At 40.8% G+C, this 17,599-nt stretch overlaps 1 protein-coding gene across 3 annotated transcripts in view; it reads right to left on the bottom strand.

Moving 5' to 3' along the window:
• LGI1 (leucine rich glioma inactivated 1) overlaps positions 1-17,599 on the bottom strand; it is a gene marked incomplete at both ends in the record, with an annotated part of 40,344 nt that overhangs the window by 15,858 nt on the left and 6,887 nt on the right. For 2 of the 3 annotated variants that reach the window (XM_080911660.1, XM_080911661.1), the window contains 2 exons: positions 5,806-5,877; positions 5,977-6,048. The exons of the other annotated variant lie outside the window; for it this stretch is intronic. In XM_080911660.1, coding sequence (XP_080767786.1) covers positions 5,806-5,877; positions 5,977-6,048 — 144 coding nt within the window. The remainder of the gene's footprint in view (positions 1-5,805; positions 5,878-5,976; positions 6,049-17,599) is intronic. 3 annotated transcript variants of the gene reach the window in all.

Consider the following 17,599-nt stretch of genomic DNA (forward strand, 5'->3'; position numbering starts at 1 on the left):
CAAGGAGAAGCTAAAAACTAGCAGGTGATCTTCCTGAGATGGTTCCACCACAGACTGTTAAAGTTAATAATGGAAATATTTCTTTAGGCAAGGCCAAGAAGAATTTCATTTTAGAAAAGATTCCTTCTATTAATATGCTTTTCCTGTTATTATTAAAATATAATAGTCACTAGGTATTAGCCCAACCTTTTGAGCAGATCTCTGCTGAACAACAAAGATGTATGGTCTTGAAGTGATACACATAGAAAAATAGATGATTTCTTGATTCTTAATGATGATCCTATAAGAATTACTGAAATTATATTAGTAATTATTGATCACTTTAAAAATAAGACTGCATTAAATCCTCTGATGACAAATTCACAACAAGCACTCTGTGAGACTTCAGTGTCATGAGTTAATTGCTTTTGAGATAACAAGCAGGCAAGTTCTACAACTTAGAACACATTCCAAGAGGTTGTAAAACAATTAACCAAGGGTCATAAAAAGGAAACTAAGGATTTACTATAAGTGCAAAAACAGAAGATAAAATACTGACTGGGTTTATCTATATGAAACTTCACTAATAACTTAGGCATAAAAGTTATGTTGTAGCACACTGCTGAGCTTGTGACAGATAATAAATGTTTAGCCAGATAATGGCTTTGCATGTAAACATTCTCTGTTGTAAACTTCTTATTTAATTTATGATTTGAATGTATGTGTAAATTTGTGAACTTTTTACCATGTGTTCATGTACTCTGAAAGATGTGTAAGTGTTGAGGACAAAGAGAGGAGACAGAAGAGAACTCAAGAGCTTTGAAGGAAAGATAGCGTTGGGAGTAAAGTCATTGAGAATCAGGGAATTATTGTGACATCAGAGCAGAGAGAGAGAGAGAGCAGGACTAGAAGAGCGCAGAGAGAACTTTTTAGAGAGAACTTTTTGGAGGAGAACTTTTGTAGAAACTTTTTGAAGATCTTAGAAATAAAGACCCAAATCACTTTTCAAAGTGTCCCTCTTTTCTTCCTATGACTTAAACTAGCAGGCTAGAAGTTAGAGCTGCTGCAGTTTCTGCAGAGATAGAACAAAGGCTACATTACTCAAATCCCCCAACCCTGCTGTTGCCTAAGCCAGTGGCTTTTAACCCTCAGAAAGAACAAGAAAGTTTTTAGGACTTTTTAGATGCTATCAGCAAGCATTCAGTATAGTTAGAGCTAGAACGTCCAGAGACCACTGGTCTTTAAAACTACACCTGCATCGATCGACTCTGTGTCTGGCTTCAACTCATTCCAGGCCAGGTGGTGGCTTCTAGCAAGTGAGAGTTCTGGTTTCTTTAAGAAAAAAGAAAGTTGTGTTCTGTGAACATATTTTGTTTTAATCTCAGGTGTGGGACAAGAGGATGTTTTACAGTGGATGATAATGGTTTGCCTCCTGCACTAGCAGGGGTGTGATCGTTGACAGCAGCACATAGTTCGGTTTGGAATTCTAGGGACTCTGGAGAGGGGGTAAATGTCAGAGCCCCAAGGGGGCAGGAGGTGTTTATTCTGCATTTAGCTTTCTCTTGTTGTTCCCTCAATTTTTAAAGCTGCTTTTCTTCTTCGTATTTTTGGAGGGACTGTTTGTGTTGGTCACTTAGAACTATGTTCACTGACACATTAGCAACTCTTGTGACTGACTTTTCTATAGTAGAGAGTGTTGAGGCAATCTACTTTGTTCTAAGTAGCGGCTGATCCAGTCATCTTCCCTGATATGAATACCATGCGCTGCACAACTCTTTTCTCTTTGTCCACTGTTTTCTTTTTAGAAGTTTGCCTTTGGCCAGATTGGGTTGCTTAAAGAATACTCCTACTATCAATCTTAGTTTGTTCCCAGTGGTCTATGGCCTTTGAGTTTGTAATCTGCCTATTGTATGGAAAAGCCTTTTCTGGCCCAGCTTCCGCATCTCTACACCACAAATTATGTGGTAGTATGTAGTTTGATGGGAGAGCTGTGTTCTGCTTTAACTGACTTGGTAGAGCCCTCACTAGATGCCTTGCTGAAGGACTGGGTAACATCTGGCTTTGTTGCTGAGAAGGGGAGCAGCATTCACTCGGGCGTAATTCACACTTTCATTCCTATGCATCCGGAAGATTGATTCCCATGCCTCCCAAAATGTCACCTGGAGATAACGAGGAGGTAAGACTCTGAAGAGGCTTTATGTTTCCTGTCGTGTACACAGGCTAGAGAGCTCACTAATAATTCCTCACTGCCTGAATTGCTTTGCCTTTGAATCGGAAAGACTCCCAAAGGTGGAGAAAGTGCTCTTTGCAGCCCCACACCTTAAAAAAAAAAAAAAACATTGGTGCAGAGAAACCCCAGGCATACCTATAAGTAATAAGTAGTAGGAAATGAACTTAATGTATGGAGCAGGCAGAGGAATGTTTGGTTTTCAAAGGCTGCCAGCTCCAACTCTCTCCTTAAAGGAAAGAAAGCAAGAGAAGCAGAAAATTCACCTTCAAGAACAACATAAGTAGAAAGAAGAAAAACCTGAAGACAAAGACATGTTTGAGAAAATATCCATCCACCCAGTTGCTCTCCCTGTTACAGAAGGAGCTCCTCCAAGGTGGGGGTGCATCACACTCATTTTCGTGAGTCCTACCTACTTCTTGAAAAGCTCAAATGGCACCCTATGCAGTTATGACTTAGAATGACCCATATGGTGTTGTCACTTTTATAGATCAAAATAATAGCAATATCATAGATTAAGATGCAAAAGACCTAGACTTGTAGCAATTTTTGATATTTAAAAATCATTATGTTTAATCTATATACACCAAGAAAACTTTGACTACTTCCATGTTATATTTTGTTTTACATGTACTTTATGCTTATTGTAACTAGTAAGATTTCAATGCATACTATCAAACCTTTAAAAAAAATCAAGTACTGACAAAAATATATTCATATAGCTTTATGCCAAAATGCCTTTAAAAATCTGTACATGTATCTCTGTTTTTTTTAAATAAAGTCGTAAGAAAAGAAAGTTGTATTATTCCAAAATATTCCCATCTGCAATAAAATGGTATTTAATAATAATAATAATAAGATGCAAAAAACCTACAAGGCCCATTTGCTTGATCAACCATAACCTTATTCCATTACAGCGCCACCTATGTTGTAGGCTTGTGTAATCCTTAAGATGCCTTTCTCTTGGAAGATTCACTTTGGTTTTGTCCTTGACCTTAGATGGTTCTAGAGAGTTATCACAGGGTGCAGAGGTCTCCTGTCCTGATGGTCTCCCTACCACTAAAGCTCTAAACCCAAATCCCCACTTCGTTTGAGGGGCAAAATGAGCTGTAGTCAAGCAAAGCATTCACTCGTCAGCCTGGTGCTCCACAGATTTTTTTTTTTTTAATTTCCTTCTTCCTGGTTTGTACTTCTTTCCCCTTCTCCCTTCCTCTTTGCTTACCTCCTTCCTTCTTCCATCCTTTTTTTGGTAAGACAGAGGGAACATTTTCTCTTGTTCTATACAAAGAATCTGAGGGAAGCCACAGCCACAAGCCTTTTAAGATTGGAGCACCCTAGCAAGGTGAGCACAGCACACTTGTGCTTCAGCTTCCTAGGGAGACCATGGCTCTCTCAGCCTCTGAGAGGCATGGCGATGCTTAGGATTAGGCAGAGGCCCTGCTGGGTGGGATGTATATGCATCAAGTAGGTCGCAGACTAAGTTGTGTTAGTTATTCTTCAATGTCTGCAAAGAGATAACCATGGCCAAGGACATAACAGAAAGAGCTTTTTCCGAGTCTTCCAGTTATACAGGGTTAGAATTCGTGACCATTGTGGTACAGAACATGGCAGCAGGCAGAAAGGTGTGGCTTTGAAGCACAGCTGAGAGCTTATATCTTGACCCACAAGTATGAGGAAGAAAGAGCTAACTGGGAATAACGTGGGCTTTTTGAAACTTCAAAGCCTGCCCCAGCAACATACTTTCTCCAATAAGGCCATACCTCCTAATCTTTCTCATACAGCTCCACAAAGTAGGAACCAAGTACTCAAACAGATAAACCTATGGGTTCATTCAAACCACCACATGAGGTAATGAATATTCATTTTACCTTTTATGTGCTTATTTATTTTATTTTATTTCATTTTGTCATTGCAGATAAACATTCTGCCAAACTAGACTCCACGATAAATAATTACATAGTGCTCATCCTGTTACACAGCCATCGTCACATCGTATTATACCACTGACAGGGAGGGCACTGCAAACTGTGTTCTTATTGTGATAACCATACACAAGTCTTGGAAGACAGAATTGGATTTTATAAAATACTCTTGGCTATTCTCTCTCTAGTTGCAATCCAAACGCAAGAGACAGTAGGGCCTGGCAAGTATAGCAGGGGAGCCACACGGACACACTAGGAGTGGGTTCAAAGGGCAGATGCTGCTTAGCTTCATCAGGCTTAGAGCAGATCAGGGCTGAGGAACAACGGGAATAGGTCAAAGTGGACAGAATGACTGTGACACGCGGATTCTTTACATTGTCAGCACAGAGAGACTCAAACCAGGTATTTAGGAAATCGCCGTTGAATGATTTGAATGAATGAATGAATGAATGAATGAATGAATGAATGATGAAGACAATAAAACTTCAGTTCAGCAACTGAGTTGGTGTTTTTATAGTTCCGTAAGAAATCAGTTCAACAATCATATTCCCCCTTCAAGATTCTGTCTCTAAGCTAGGCCTGGTTGTGCAGATCTGTAATCCTAACTACTAGGTTGTTTGAGGCAAGAGGATCATAACATCAAGATACATGTAATCTACAGAACTAGATCAAGCCTATCCTGGGCAACTTAGTAAGATGCTGTCATAAAATAAATACTGCCACTAATAAGTGGGAGTTCAGGGATTCCATTAGTGGTAGGACACTTACTTCTAAGGCATGAGGCTCCAGATTTAGTATCTAGTATCACAAACTGTTTCTTCATCTCAAATGTGTATTTTCCTTAAAAATAACTCCCGGCCCCCTGTCTTAAAGAGGTGGAAGGAGCTAGAAGGAGAAATGCATGTGGCTCATGTGGTTGAGATGTTTCCCTTCCCTCCTGTGCCATTCCAGGCAGGGTCATCCTTGGCTGCACAGATTGCCCTTCATGTTAGAGATTAATGAGCAGCATCTCTTCCCTCCACCCATTATGTGCTGGTAACAGTCCCATATTGTGACAAGAAAGCACAGCTTGCGTTTTTTCGCATTTCCTGGGAAACAAAATTGTCCATTGTTAAGAATGGCTGCTGTATCACCCATATGAATCTCAAATCACCCACTGAATAATTCAGAATTTCAGTTATCAAATAGACTGTTCCTGCACTATACAGAGACTGCCTGTGGCTACATCAGGGTTAAAGGCATATAGAGTCAGGCCTTAAACAGTGACTATCAAATTGAAGGATAATTCTCCATGAAGTGAGAGATGATGAAGGTGATAAAAGTTATTTCAGTTATGTTATTTCCCTACATAGATTGCTTTTCTAATTATATTCCATCTAGGCTAAAAATAGTAATTGTAATCAATTTCCCGAGTCCATGCTGATAGATGACAGAGAAGATGGCAAGCATTCATGAAGAGAAAGATTCGAGCTCTTGAATTTTCATGGGCACTCTCACAAGGGGGGTGCCTTAACCTCATGAGCTCAAAAATAGAGGCTAGGGCCATTGCTCAGTGGTAGAGGGCTTGCCTAGCATGCATAAGGCCTCTAGGTTGATCTCGGTACTGCAGAAACCTCAATAAACCCAAATCAGCCAAACAAAGAAGCTTTAAAAAATAATAACATCACCTATACTTACAAATGAATCAGAGACTTGAGTCCCCGGAAAGTGTGTCTTGAAATGGACTTGATATTGTTGTTTTCTATGAATCTGCAAAAGGCAACAGCATTCTTATTTGGTCAGACAGCTTGTAGGCACGGAAGAGAGCCTATCCCGAATCAAGGTTGGGGGGAGATCTTTCTTACTTACAAATATTCTAGATGCGGAAGACCAATAAAAGCATCGTCGCTGATCACATCAAAGGAGTTCGACGTGAATAACCTGCCCAGAGAGAGGTGCACACAGTGAGAACAGTTACACAGTCAGCCGCTCATCTCTGCGGCTTTGGTCCCTCAGAGAACCAGGTGGAGGCTGACACAGGTAAGTCTGTGTTTTCTATAGTGTGGTTCATACAGAAAACCTTGGCAGCTTTTCTCACTCCTGAATGTCTCCTCCTGAAGTGCTCGCTGAAGGGGTGCTTGCAAGCTCCTCTCTTCGGGCAAGGTGTCACATGTCCTGGGAAGCATTTAGAGGCACAAGCAGAGGAGGTTGGCAGCAGATGTGACCAAATCAACATTCTCATGGTCCTACAACAAAGACGCTGGCAGTCATTTTCATGGGAACATATGTTCTAGAAACTTCTGGATTTTACTTTGATGGGCCAAAATGATGATTTTTAATCATCATTTAATGATCAATACTAGGAATTTAATACTAGGATTTGTAGGAAAAAGTGGGCCTTCATGCATATTGTATAATAACTTATAGCAGCTGTAGTGGACATCGGTCATAAACAGCAAACACCAACTTTTTCAAAAAAAAAAATCAATAATTTGAAAACAGGACAGGCTGAAGATAGGAACCAAGGCCATCTTATTACTAAATAATTAAAAGAAACACTCTGACTTGGGCAAATTTATTAGCAGTTTCAAAATCCACAGGGACCTGGGTTGAAAATCCTGGAGGAAAAAGGACATGAACTAATCTGTCACCACACCCACTGGACCTTTTGGAGAACTTGCCAGTTTTCCAGCTAAAATCTTGAAAACAGGTATTTTTTTTAAGGCTAAATAACAGGTTTGTGTGTCAGACAATTTAATAATAATGTAGTGATGCTGTTAGCAAATCTTGTGATAGTTTTACTTTGGGAAGGTAGGGGTTAAATACAACCGCTGGTGACTAGCCAAGTGACTCCCCCTGAGCCTCTTAACAGAGATTAAGCCTGGAGATTTTTACTTTCTGAAGGAGTTGGAAATGAGTAATTTATGGGGTACAATAATCAAGGGAGGGTTCGCCAAGAACTGAGCAGGAGCTGGTAAACAAAGCTAAAGGCTGGGGACACAGGTGTGTGACTTTTTACTATCAGCTCTGTTTTCCCAGAGACTAGAGACTTTCCCATGAAAGAATAGAGGCGGAGCCAGCCAAATGAAGTGACCTCTTCCCGTTTCTTCCCAAGCTATCAATCCTGGAGTAGTGCTGAGTTCCCGTCGAATCCCTCTTCCCTCTTACATCATGGCTTTTTTTTTTTTTTTTTTTAAACTCAAGTAATTCACTAGGCCCTGAAAAGCCAAGAGTAACTAATCAGGCACACATAACAGCCTGTGCTTATTAAAATGAGGTCCAAGGTTCACGACTTACATCACAGCTCTGGTAATTGTCTTGTCTCGATTTATGGTTTTGGAAAGCAACAGGATGCTCTCAGCCTTACTCCGAGGTAAGCTGATACCCAAAGGCTTGAGCAGGCTCCAGGGTTTTGCTGCTCTCTTTAAGGGCAGCAACAAGGATAGAGAGTAGAATCCAGTAGCTACGGAGACAGAGAAGTGCCTCTCCGGCTCAGTGATTTGCAAACTGCCCTGTGGTATACCTGGGAATTCAGCATCCTACACTCCCACGTTGTGGAAGAAAGAGCTGAAATAGCTTTCATCCCTTAGGTTAAAATCAGAAGCAGACAGGCTGGGAGGTGGGTACCAGGGAGCATCATCCCTTGCCTATGTATGCCACAGAGAGGAAAGATAGGATTTCTTCTCACATTTTTGTTGGCCTCTTCAGTGTTTACCCATAACCTGTGATAGTAACCATCCCATTGTAAATATTTGAAAAAGTACTTGTTAAACAAAGAAGCATTCACTTAGCCACTGCTAGGTTAGGATGCTGAATGTAATCTTAAAGCTAGGACCTGCCTTTATTTGTTTTCCCATTCCTAACTCTACTCCAGTTCCTGGTTTTGAAAAAAAAAAAAATGTTTGCCGAACTAAATTTCAAAGAGTAAAATCTCTGGCTAAAGCTATAATTACAAGCAACCTGGAAAGAAGCCAGGACATGATAGAGTGCTATATTTGTGATGGTGCCCTTCTCTTTATGTATGATAACACTTCAATGAATGGTTTTCCTTATGGGGCTGGAGAGATGGTTCAGCAATTAAGGTTCTTCTTCCAGAGGATCCTGGTTCAATTCCTAGTACTCGCATAGCAGTTTACACCTGTCTGTAACTCCAGTTCTGGGGCTTCCGATACCCCCCACAGACATACATGCAAGTAAAACACCAAAGACATAAAATAAAAACAAATAAATAATGTAAAGTTTTTTTGTTATAAAAGCGAAAAATAAGATTTCCTCTGGGTAAGCTAATAATGAATATCATAGCTTTTTAATTCTAAATTTGATGGCGTTTTCTATGAACATGGGATTGTAAAATGCTACATGCATTCTGAATATACTTAAGTGACTTTTAGTATTTTAGTATTCAATATAACCATTTTAGTATTCAATGTAAACTTGAAAACACTCACAAATAGATCATATTTTATTAAGAAAAACTCAAATCTTTAATTTTTATAGTCTTAGCAATGCATTTTATTTCAATATTATGATTTGTGATTAAACCAGATATAGCAGGTATTCTATACTCTCTATCAAGGGAACTAGTGCCTCCCCTGCACATATTTATACAGTGCTGTGGCAGAGCAGATTGGTACTTTTATTTTACATAACCTCTATGGTCCTTTCTGTGAATTTTAAGGGCACGAAAGACTTGGTGTTTTTTTCCCTCAGTGTAGCCAATTCCTATATTGGATAACAGTCTGTGATTCAAATGGCCTGGCTCAGAAAGGTCGTATTGGTGTCTGAGGACCACATATGGACTGACCACGTATGGAGCCCTTACAGAAGGAAGAGTGTTGAGGCACATGGGGAAATGCCTGGATCTGTGTCGGATCTACCAGTACTTTTCAATCTTGAATGCACTTGGAATCACCCAAGGAGACTAAAAATACTGACAACTCCTTCCTACTCTCAAGGGTTCTGGTTAAATTCTACACTTGGAGTGTGGCCCAAGCTATTTTAAAGCTGCCTGGGTGGATGCTTGCAGTTAGGGTGCACAGGGAGAAGCTTCCGGGTCAGTTGTGACACTCCCTGTGCTGATGGTCACCAAGAGTCCTCTGATCCTTGCAATGGTTGCTATGAGGCATAGAAGGGCTATAAGTTTCCCTGTGTCCCCAACTACACATAATGAGAGCCTGTCATAATATGAGCCAGATGGGACAAACATCACAATAGCAGTGTTGTGTTGTGGTGGCTTTTGTGGGGATCAATGTTACCCTAAGCAGAGATCAGAGGTCTGAGCAAACAGACTTGCCAGGAGATATTCCAGTTTGAAGAGGTCGTATATGGTTTGCTTCTGCCTAAGTCCCATAAGACCTCTGAAGTCTCTGCCACTTCCTCTCTTCCTAAGGAGAAAAGAAACTAGGCATTTTCCCACTAGTTTGGATGGATGTACAGCAGGAATAAGCTTTGACCTCTCTAAGTCCCCTTAAGGAATAAGCATTTAAAAAAATATGTCATGAAACAAGCTGTAAGAGGAGTGGGGAGGTTTTGTTTGTTTGTTTTGTTTCATTTTTTTTTTGAAAACAAGAGAGTGTATATTTTCTTACTGGGAGGAAGATTTAGAAAGACTGCAAAGATCAACTAATTTCAGGCAGGCTCTGGCTCCTTTTTAAATGGTAATTGTTGCCCTCAAAATAGTCTACACTTCTTAGCTCCTTGTTGGAGCATCTCATGTGGGCTTTGGAACAATGTTGTGTAGGTCCAGTATTGCTGTCTGTTGGACAGGAGGAAAGCAAGATCCAAAGAGTTACTCATAGCTTTGTCAAAAATTATGAGTCCTAAGTGTTCCATGTAAGTAGTTTCAAAGTTACATCAAGATTTTATATCAATCTGTATTTTTTAAAGTTTAAAATTTTTGAATGCAGTTTGCATATTATATAAATGTCTCATAGAAGTTCAGGAAAATATAGAAAAACTTACAAAGTAGAGAACACTGTTATGTTATCCAGAGATACATACTGACAGGCATACACATAACACATAGCACATGCATGATATCTGCCTGTGTATGTTTATCAAATTGACAGAAGCTCTGTATTGTTCTGTGTCATTTTTCCCCTCTTCTCTGTTTCAGGATCTGGGTATCTGTTGGGGCGTCTCACCTTACAGTTCACACTAGAGTTTACTTTTTACCCAGACTGGCTTTTGAACTTGTGATCCTTGCCTTGCAGCCTTCCAAGGATGACAGTTGGGCTAGGATGACAGGTGAGCTAGGATGACAGGTGTGCTAGGATGACAGGTGGGCTAGAATGACAGGTGTGCTAGGATGACAGGTGTGCTAGGATGACAGGTGGGCTAGGATGACAGGTGGGCTAGGATGACAGGTGTGCTAAGATGACAGGTGAGCTAGGAAGACAGGTGGGCTAGGATGTCAGGTGTGCTAGGATGACAGGTGTGCTAGGATGACAGGTGGGCTAGGATGACAGGTGGGCTAGGATGACAGGTGGGCTAGGATGACAGGTGTGCTAAGCACCTGACTCAATGTGTGTTTCCATTTCTTCATGTAATTATGAACAGTTTTTTTCATGATGACGTTTTAATAATATAGTTGAACAGATAACTGTGTTTCACATCATGGCATAATATAATGTAGCCATCTAGTGAGAATTCTGGTGTTTACTACCTACTATAACCATCTTTGGGTACAAACACCTTTCTTCCCTCTATTTCCTAGGATGGACCTACACATTTCTACTGTTGGATGTTTTTAAGTGCCTTCATGCTATCTATGTGAATCACATGTCTGACTCTGAGTACAGAAAGGTCTGCTTCCTAACCTCTTCACCAACACTTACCTATCGCTTTGTCCCTGTAAAGTCATGACCTCTTAGATTCACGCGGGACTTAGCCCCATGATGTCACTTCCTTGTTTCCTCCTTAAACATCATTCTGCTCTTTGTTAGTAATTAAAGGACTTCTAACTGTCAGTGCTGTTCTTTCTAAATGGCTATCATTTTATACTAGTTCCCCCTCCAATAAGGAAATTTGGGACTTATTTGTCATACCCACGGCTTCTTAATGAATTGCTTATTTTTCATCATTATTTTCTTGTAATTTTCTCCTGATACTTATTGAGTTTAATACTCAATCATATTTTATTCTTTCTGTATAGACAGAAACATACAGAAGTATGGCTTCACCACTGTGTAAAATATCAATCAAATTTTGATTTGTAATGAGCTTTAAATTACATATTTTATTTAAGCATTATTTAGAATATTTTTCTTTCTCTTTCCTTTTTCTTTTCATTTCTTCCTTCCTTCCTTTCTTTCTTTCTTTCTTTCTCTCAAGACAAGGTCTTACTATATAACACTGGGTGGCCTAGAACTCACAAATATTCATGTGCCCCTGCCTCCTTAATATTATGATTATCATGATATATAATTATAATATAATGTGTGGGCATATGCCACCACATCTAATTTAGAATATTTTTGAAACTGCATTAAAAACTAATCTTTCTCTGGAGAGATGGCTCAGGGGTTAAGAGCACTGACTGCTCTTCCAGAGGTCCTGAGTTCAAATCCCAGCAGCCATATGGTGGCTCACAACCATCTGTAATGAGATCTGATGCCTTCTTCTGGTGTGTCTGAAGACAGCTACAGTATATATATATATATATATATATATATATATATATATATATATATATATATTAAATATATAATAAATAAATATATAAATATATATAATAAATAATAGATCTTAAAATATATTTAATAAATTTATTGACAATTACACCATGGCCAGAGGCTGTGACTTGATATATACTGACCCCACCTAGGCTGCAATTCTTTCTTCCACTTGCTTGTATATGGTATATAGGGGTAAGGCACAGCTCTTTATGAAACATTTTTTTCCCATGGCTATAAGGTCATTGGACGTGTGTGTGTGTGTGTGTGTGTGTGTGTGTGTGTATGTAGGTGGGGTTGGTCTTGGCTGGATGAAGGCTAAGATCAGCTTTCTAAAGGAGAAGTGTAGGCAACACGGTTACCAGGGAACTTAGGTTAAAATAGAACCTGGGCTCACTCGGCAGTAGAGACGTGAATGAGGGGGCAGGGGACCAAAGAAGAAAGGTCTGGTCATATGAATTCAAGGCTAAGGTTGTCCTAGGTGGACAAACCAGAGACAAGGCCCATTCAGAGAAAGGACAGGTCAGGCACATGAGCCCAGAAATAGTTTCTCCCCACAAAAGTCAAGAAAGGAACACCCCAGAAGGATCACAAAGCTTGGGACTTGACTGCCACTTGTCCATAAATCCTCTATACGCACTAATGCATGCTACTTCTGTCTTATTAAAGGAATCGGCCACTTTTAACTCTAAAGACATGAGTCTAGGCTTGTGGCATTGTAGGCATGCAAGCTGGGATGGAGGTCTGTCTGCAGACGGAAACTATGGGGGTGTGCACTGTCTGCCGAGAAAAATCACACTGTTCACTTGGCTCTGTGCCAGAGCCCCTGGCCCTTGGAACATTCACTCAGACCCTGTGTGCCACCGGAACATCAGAACTGACACTGGCCCATGAAAGGACCGCCTCCATTTCACCTGGAGCACTTTCTTCTGGCTACAGAGGAGAGGAATGGCTGAGGAAGAAGGATCCTGTCACCTGGAGACAGCATCGATGGGACATGGAATACGGAATCTGGCTTCAAAGCTTGTCCTTGTCACTTACAACTGTATGTTAATACATTAAGTAGGTGAAGATGTTCATGCTCTGTTAAAACAGGAATTATAATAATAAAGAGAACTCCCTGGATGAGCCTCTGGAATCCTGCGTGAGAATGTAGATAAGCTTGTCTCCAGTGTTCCCTGTCAGGAATTATCTACACAAAAGAAAACACTAGCAGTGAAAGAAACTGAGGTCCAGGGTTGTCATTCCTGCCAGATAAGTCTGATGAGTCTGGCCCAGGCTATTCAGCCTCCAACCGCAGCGCGTGAGAATGCACAGCACAAAACCAGGTTCGTATGAGTCTGTGTATATGTGTCCTATATCTACGCTAAGGAGAACACACCGGACATGTTACAGCTGTTGCAAGATGTAGCAGCACAGTTGGAGGGACTTGTCAATGGGTTTAGAACCGGGCTTAACTATTTCAGACTCTCCGGCGGTGAGTAATGTTCACTATCCAGAAGAAGGGTGAGGAATAATTAGCAATAAGCTGGTGATTCACATCAGCCAAGCGCGCATGTTCTGGGTGCATGTGCCATGTGAATAATTTACATTTGAATATTTTAAAGTATGCTCTCTCAAGACAGAGGAGTACTAAAATAGGAAGCTCTGCTGAAGAGCAAATTATTTGATGGCTATTTTTGACTTTCATCCTTGAGAAATTTTCAATGTAATTCAGCTAATCCTTAAGTCTGCCACCTTTTTCAGTAAGGATTGGGTACAAAGGACCTTCATTTAGTTCTACATAGCCAAGGGGGAGGTGCTGTAGGGACATGAAATCTAAATTCTGCTTTTGACAGACGAAGAAACTGAGACTGGCAGAGGTTGAACAATGTGACTAAGGTGTTTTTTTTTCTTTTTTCTTCTTCCTTCCTTCCTTTCTTTTCCTTCCTTCCTTCCTTCCTTCATTTCTTTCTTTCTTTCTTTCTTTCTTTCTCTCTTTCTTCCTTTCTTTCTTTAATTTGTCAATTTGTCACAGGTAGGCCAGAATTAGAATATAAATTTTATATCTGTAAGTACTCCCTGGGCTTGGGCCCGCCCCTTTATTATACAGTGCCTTCTCAGGATTATTAGAATGCTTTCTTTCTAGAAACTGGCATAGCTAGCAGACAGCCCCCCGCCCGTGTTTATCTGAAGTCATCTGGTATCACCTGGAATACCAAGGAGTGATTTCAGTTGTGTCTGAAGCCTGGTCTGTACCCGGCCTCATCTTCAGCAGCTTGGCACCTCTTTCATCCTCAAAGGCAGGGTGGGTTTTATAGTCTCCACTTAAAACAGAGGGAAAACTGAGGCGAGAGGTGGTAAGATAATTTGGAGTTTGTATGTGGTAGAGCTGGCATTCTGGGCTCCGGCATGATCATCCCATAGGGACTGGTTAATGTTCATGACACAGCAGGCTTCCTCCCCTTGGTCCCACCAGCTCTCCCGACTAGCCATAAACCAGAAGAGCTGACCTATATTTCCCGGGCAGCACCCCCTTGTGTTCAGACCCAAGACCTTTCAGGGACTGAGAGAGGCACAGGCAGAGGAAAAGGCAGCTAAGTTTAGGAGGAGTGGGTTGAAGAAAGTAATCGGGCTTTTTAGCTCTGCATGTCCTTTCTTCCCTTAAATAGAGAGACTCTTTGGAGGGCAATTAAACATGCAGGTTTCTCAATCTAATTGGTAGTAGGATCCATCAGTCACTGAAATCTACAGAAACCGAGTGTCTCATGGAATGGTTCCAGAGCAGAGCTGGTTCAGCCACAAAGTAAATGACAATGAGAAAAGTCATTTCAGTTAAAAACAAAACAAAACAAAAAAACCAGAGAGCACATTCAAGCTCTGGAGCCTTTCCCCTGATGACCAAACTGCAAGTACTTATCTACTTCCTGGGAGGGGGCATCTACTTGGAGGTCCCTAAGGAAAAGGCAGACTTATACCAAGCTGCTTGACCAGGTGAATAACCTGGTGGTGAGGCATGGCTCTTGAGAAAATTATTTCGAGGTCATTCCTTTAGGGAGCAGATGGCTTCCATTTCTCCTTTAGAATAGTAGATATGATCTGTCTGTGCCTTGCCACCAGGCTTCTTTAGAACAGTGGTTCTCAACCTGTGGGTCACAACCCCTTGAAAGGTTGAATGACCCTTACACAGGGGTCACCTAAGACCACCAGAAAACACCTCAACATTATGATTCACAAGAGTAGCAAAATTTCAGTCATGAAGTAGGGATGAGAGTAATTTTATGGCTGGGCTCACCACAAGATGAGGAACTGTATCAAAGAGTTGCAGTATTAGGAAGATTGGGAACCATTGCTTTAGAGCAAAAGTGAGGTATAGTTAAGTAAGCTCATAACTGAGTTTCGTGTGGGGCATTTCCAAAAGATATTTCATAGAACCCGTACTCTAGGGGAGGTTGGGAAGAACGTTAATAACTGTCTTTTCCATGCTGAGGTGGGCTGTGTCCAGCCAAGCAGGGGTGGAGCATGCAGCTACCCTCACTGGGACACCCAATTCTATCCTTGCAAGATAACTGTTCCTCTGGACACAGGTTTGGAGAACACGGTGCTTTGACATGACTCTGAGAGAGAGAAGGCCCTTTCTTTTACTATTTCTTTCTTCCTTCCTTCCTTCCTTCCTTCCTTCCTTCCTTCCTTCCTTCCTTCCTTTCTTTTTTTCTCTCCTGTCAGCTTGTCTGTCTCTCTTTTCAAGCAAGGAGGCCAGGGCTTACACATACAAATGAGGATGAAACCTAGGGAAACTGAGAAGCCTTTGCCAGCGATTCTGCCACTTTTTTCAGAGAGCCTTTGAAACTCCCTTTCAGTCATTGTTCCCAGGAATCAGGGCACATTTCCCCTGAATAACCTCATTAATGGCAAGGGTTGACCCTGCCAGATGGGATTTGATTTGGGGAGCAAGACTACCGCAAAGTCAAACTCACCCAAGATCATTCATGTCAGAAGGAAGGCAACAGAAGTGGTTGACAGTAAGGGCGAAGAGTTCAACGCAACTTCCTCTGTACTTAGTTCTTAGTACTTCCTCTCTGTACTTAGTACTTCCTCTCTGTACTTAGTACTTCCTCTCTGTACTTAGTACTTCCTCTCTGTACTTAGTACTTCCTCTCTGTACTTAGTACTTCCTCTGGAGAAAATTGTGTGTACCTCAGGAGGTCACAATAATGATATAAAAACTGAAAGATTTACAGTGAGCAGCAGTAGAGACTATAAAAGTAACCAGTGCCTCTAGCCAAAAGCTCTGCTGATTTTCTTGTGCGGCCCGTAAACCTTCAGTAAAGGTCTCAAAGGAGACTGGAAACAGTTGACTTTGGAAGCATGGGATGTAGCCATGGCTCTTCCTGAGGAAATCTCTGAGACCTATCTGCAGTTATACACTTTAATTTCTAGAGATTTCCTTAATATTTTTTAAGTACACATGTGCAAATGTGTGTGTCTGTGTGTATGTGTGTGTGTGTGTGTGTGTGTGTGTGTGTTATATGCATGTAGAGGCTAGAGGTTGATACTGGTTGTTTTTCTCTATTGTTCCCTCCTTTATTTTTTTGAGACAGGGTCTCTCACTGAATCTGGGGTGCACAGAGTAGCTGGTCAGCAAACTCCAAAGATCTTCTTATCTCTTCCTAGCATAGGTATAAGCCATCATGCCTGGAAATTTTCTTGGGTGCCAGGGCTTGAACTCAGGGCCTCATGCTTGAGTGGCAAGTAGGACAGACTGAGCCACCTCCCCAGCCCCGGTTTATTGCTTTTTAATTGCATGTTACATAATCAAACACCCACCATCATGCTATGTAAGTGGGTCCAACAATTCCTTTTGAATTGTAGACCTATGAGATTGATATTAAATCTGGTTTCTTTTCAACTACCATGCAGAAGGCCTTGTTAGGTGCCATTACGCTATTTAGGAGATTAGAAATAATATTATTTGTTTTGATTTATTTTTGATAGAGGTGCTGGGGACCAAACCCAGAGTGTCATAAAAGCAATTCATTAGTATTTTTTTTTTTAACAATTAGAGCCAATTCTATATTGTGGGTTCTTTTGATTACCAACCTAATTTACTGTCTTATGAGAATTGATATAATAATTTCTTATCAGTTTCTTTAACAAAGTGATTTTCTATCTTATAGTAAAGTATTCATAGATTAGAATAGAATCGATTTTAAAGTATATTTTTGTAATTTTATTTTTATTAGATGTATCTATTCTATGTGTCTGAGGATGTGGGTCCCCCATGTGTGTGCATTTCCCACAGAGGCCAGGAGAATGGGACTGGAGTTAGAGACAGAGGTGAACAACTATTTGGGAGCTGGGAACTGAACCTATGTTCTCTGCAAGAGCAGATCCCCTTACCCACTGAGCAATCTCTCCAACTCCGCAGAACATAGTAGAATTTTAAGATTGGAAGAAGTATTAGAGTGAAGATCCTCCAATGTCAACTCAGTGCTTTGTTTTGCTTTTCTCCTGCTTCAGATCTGATCCCAGGTTCCCTGAAGAGTGAGGAGGACAATGACCGCATGCTCATCCATCAACAATAATCAAGAGGAGATGAGGATGTCACTCTCATGTAAGTCGTATCTTCACTGGTTACCCATCACTTCCGCTTCCTGTCTCATACCCAACTGCCTTCTTTATTTATCTCATCAGCCCAACTTATACTTGAGTTTCAAAGCCAGAACCCATTCTTTCTTCCTTTGGTGTTTTATGCTTATAGGATCTAAGGCCCAGCACCATTTTGCACTCTGCCCAAAGTTACAGTCTACTTATGGTCATACCGGATTTCAGACTCCTAT

This window comes from Micromys minutus (assembly GCF_963924665.1).
Source record: "Micromys minutus genome assembly, chromosome: 2".
Classification (NCBI taxonomy): Eukaryota; Metazoa; Chordata; class Mammalia; order Rodentia; family Muridae; genus Micromys; species Micromys minutus.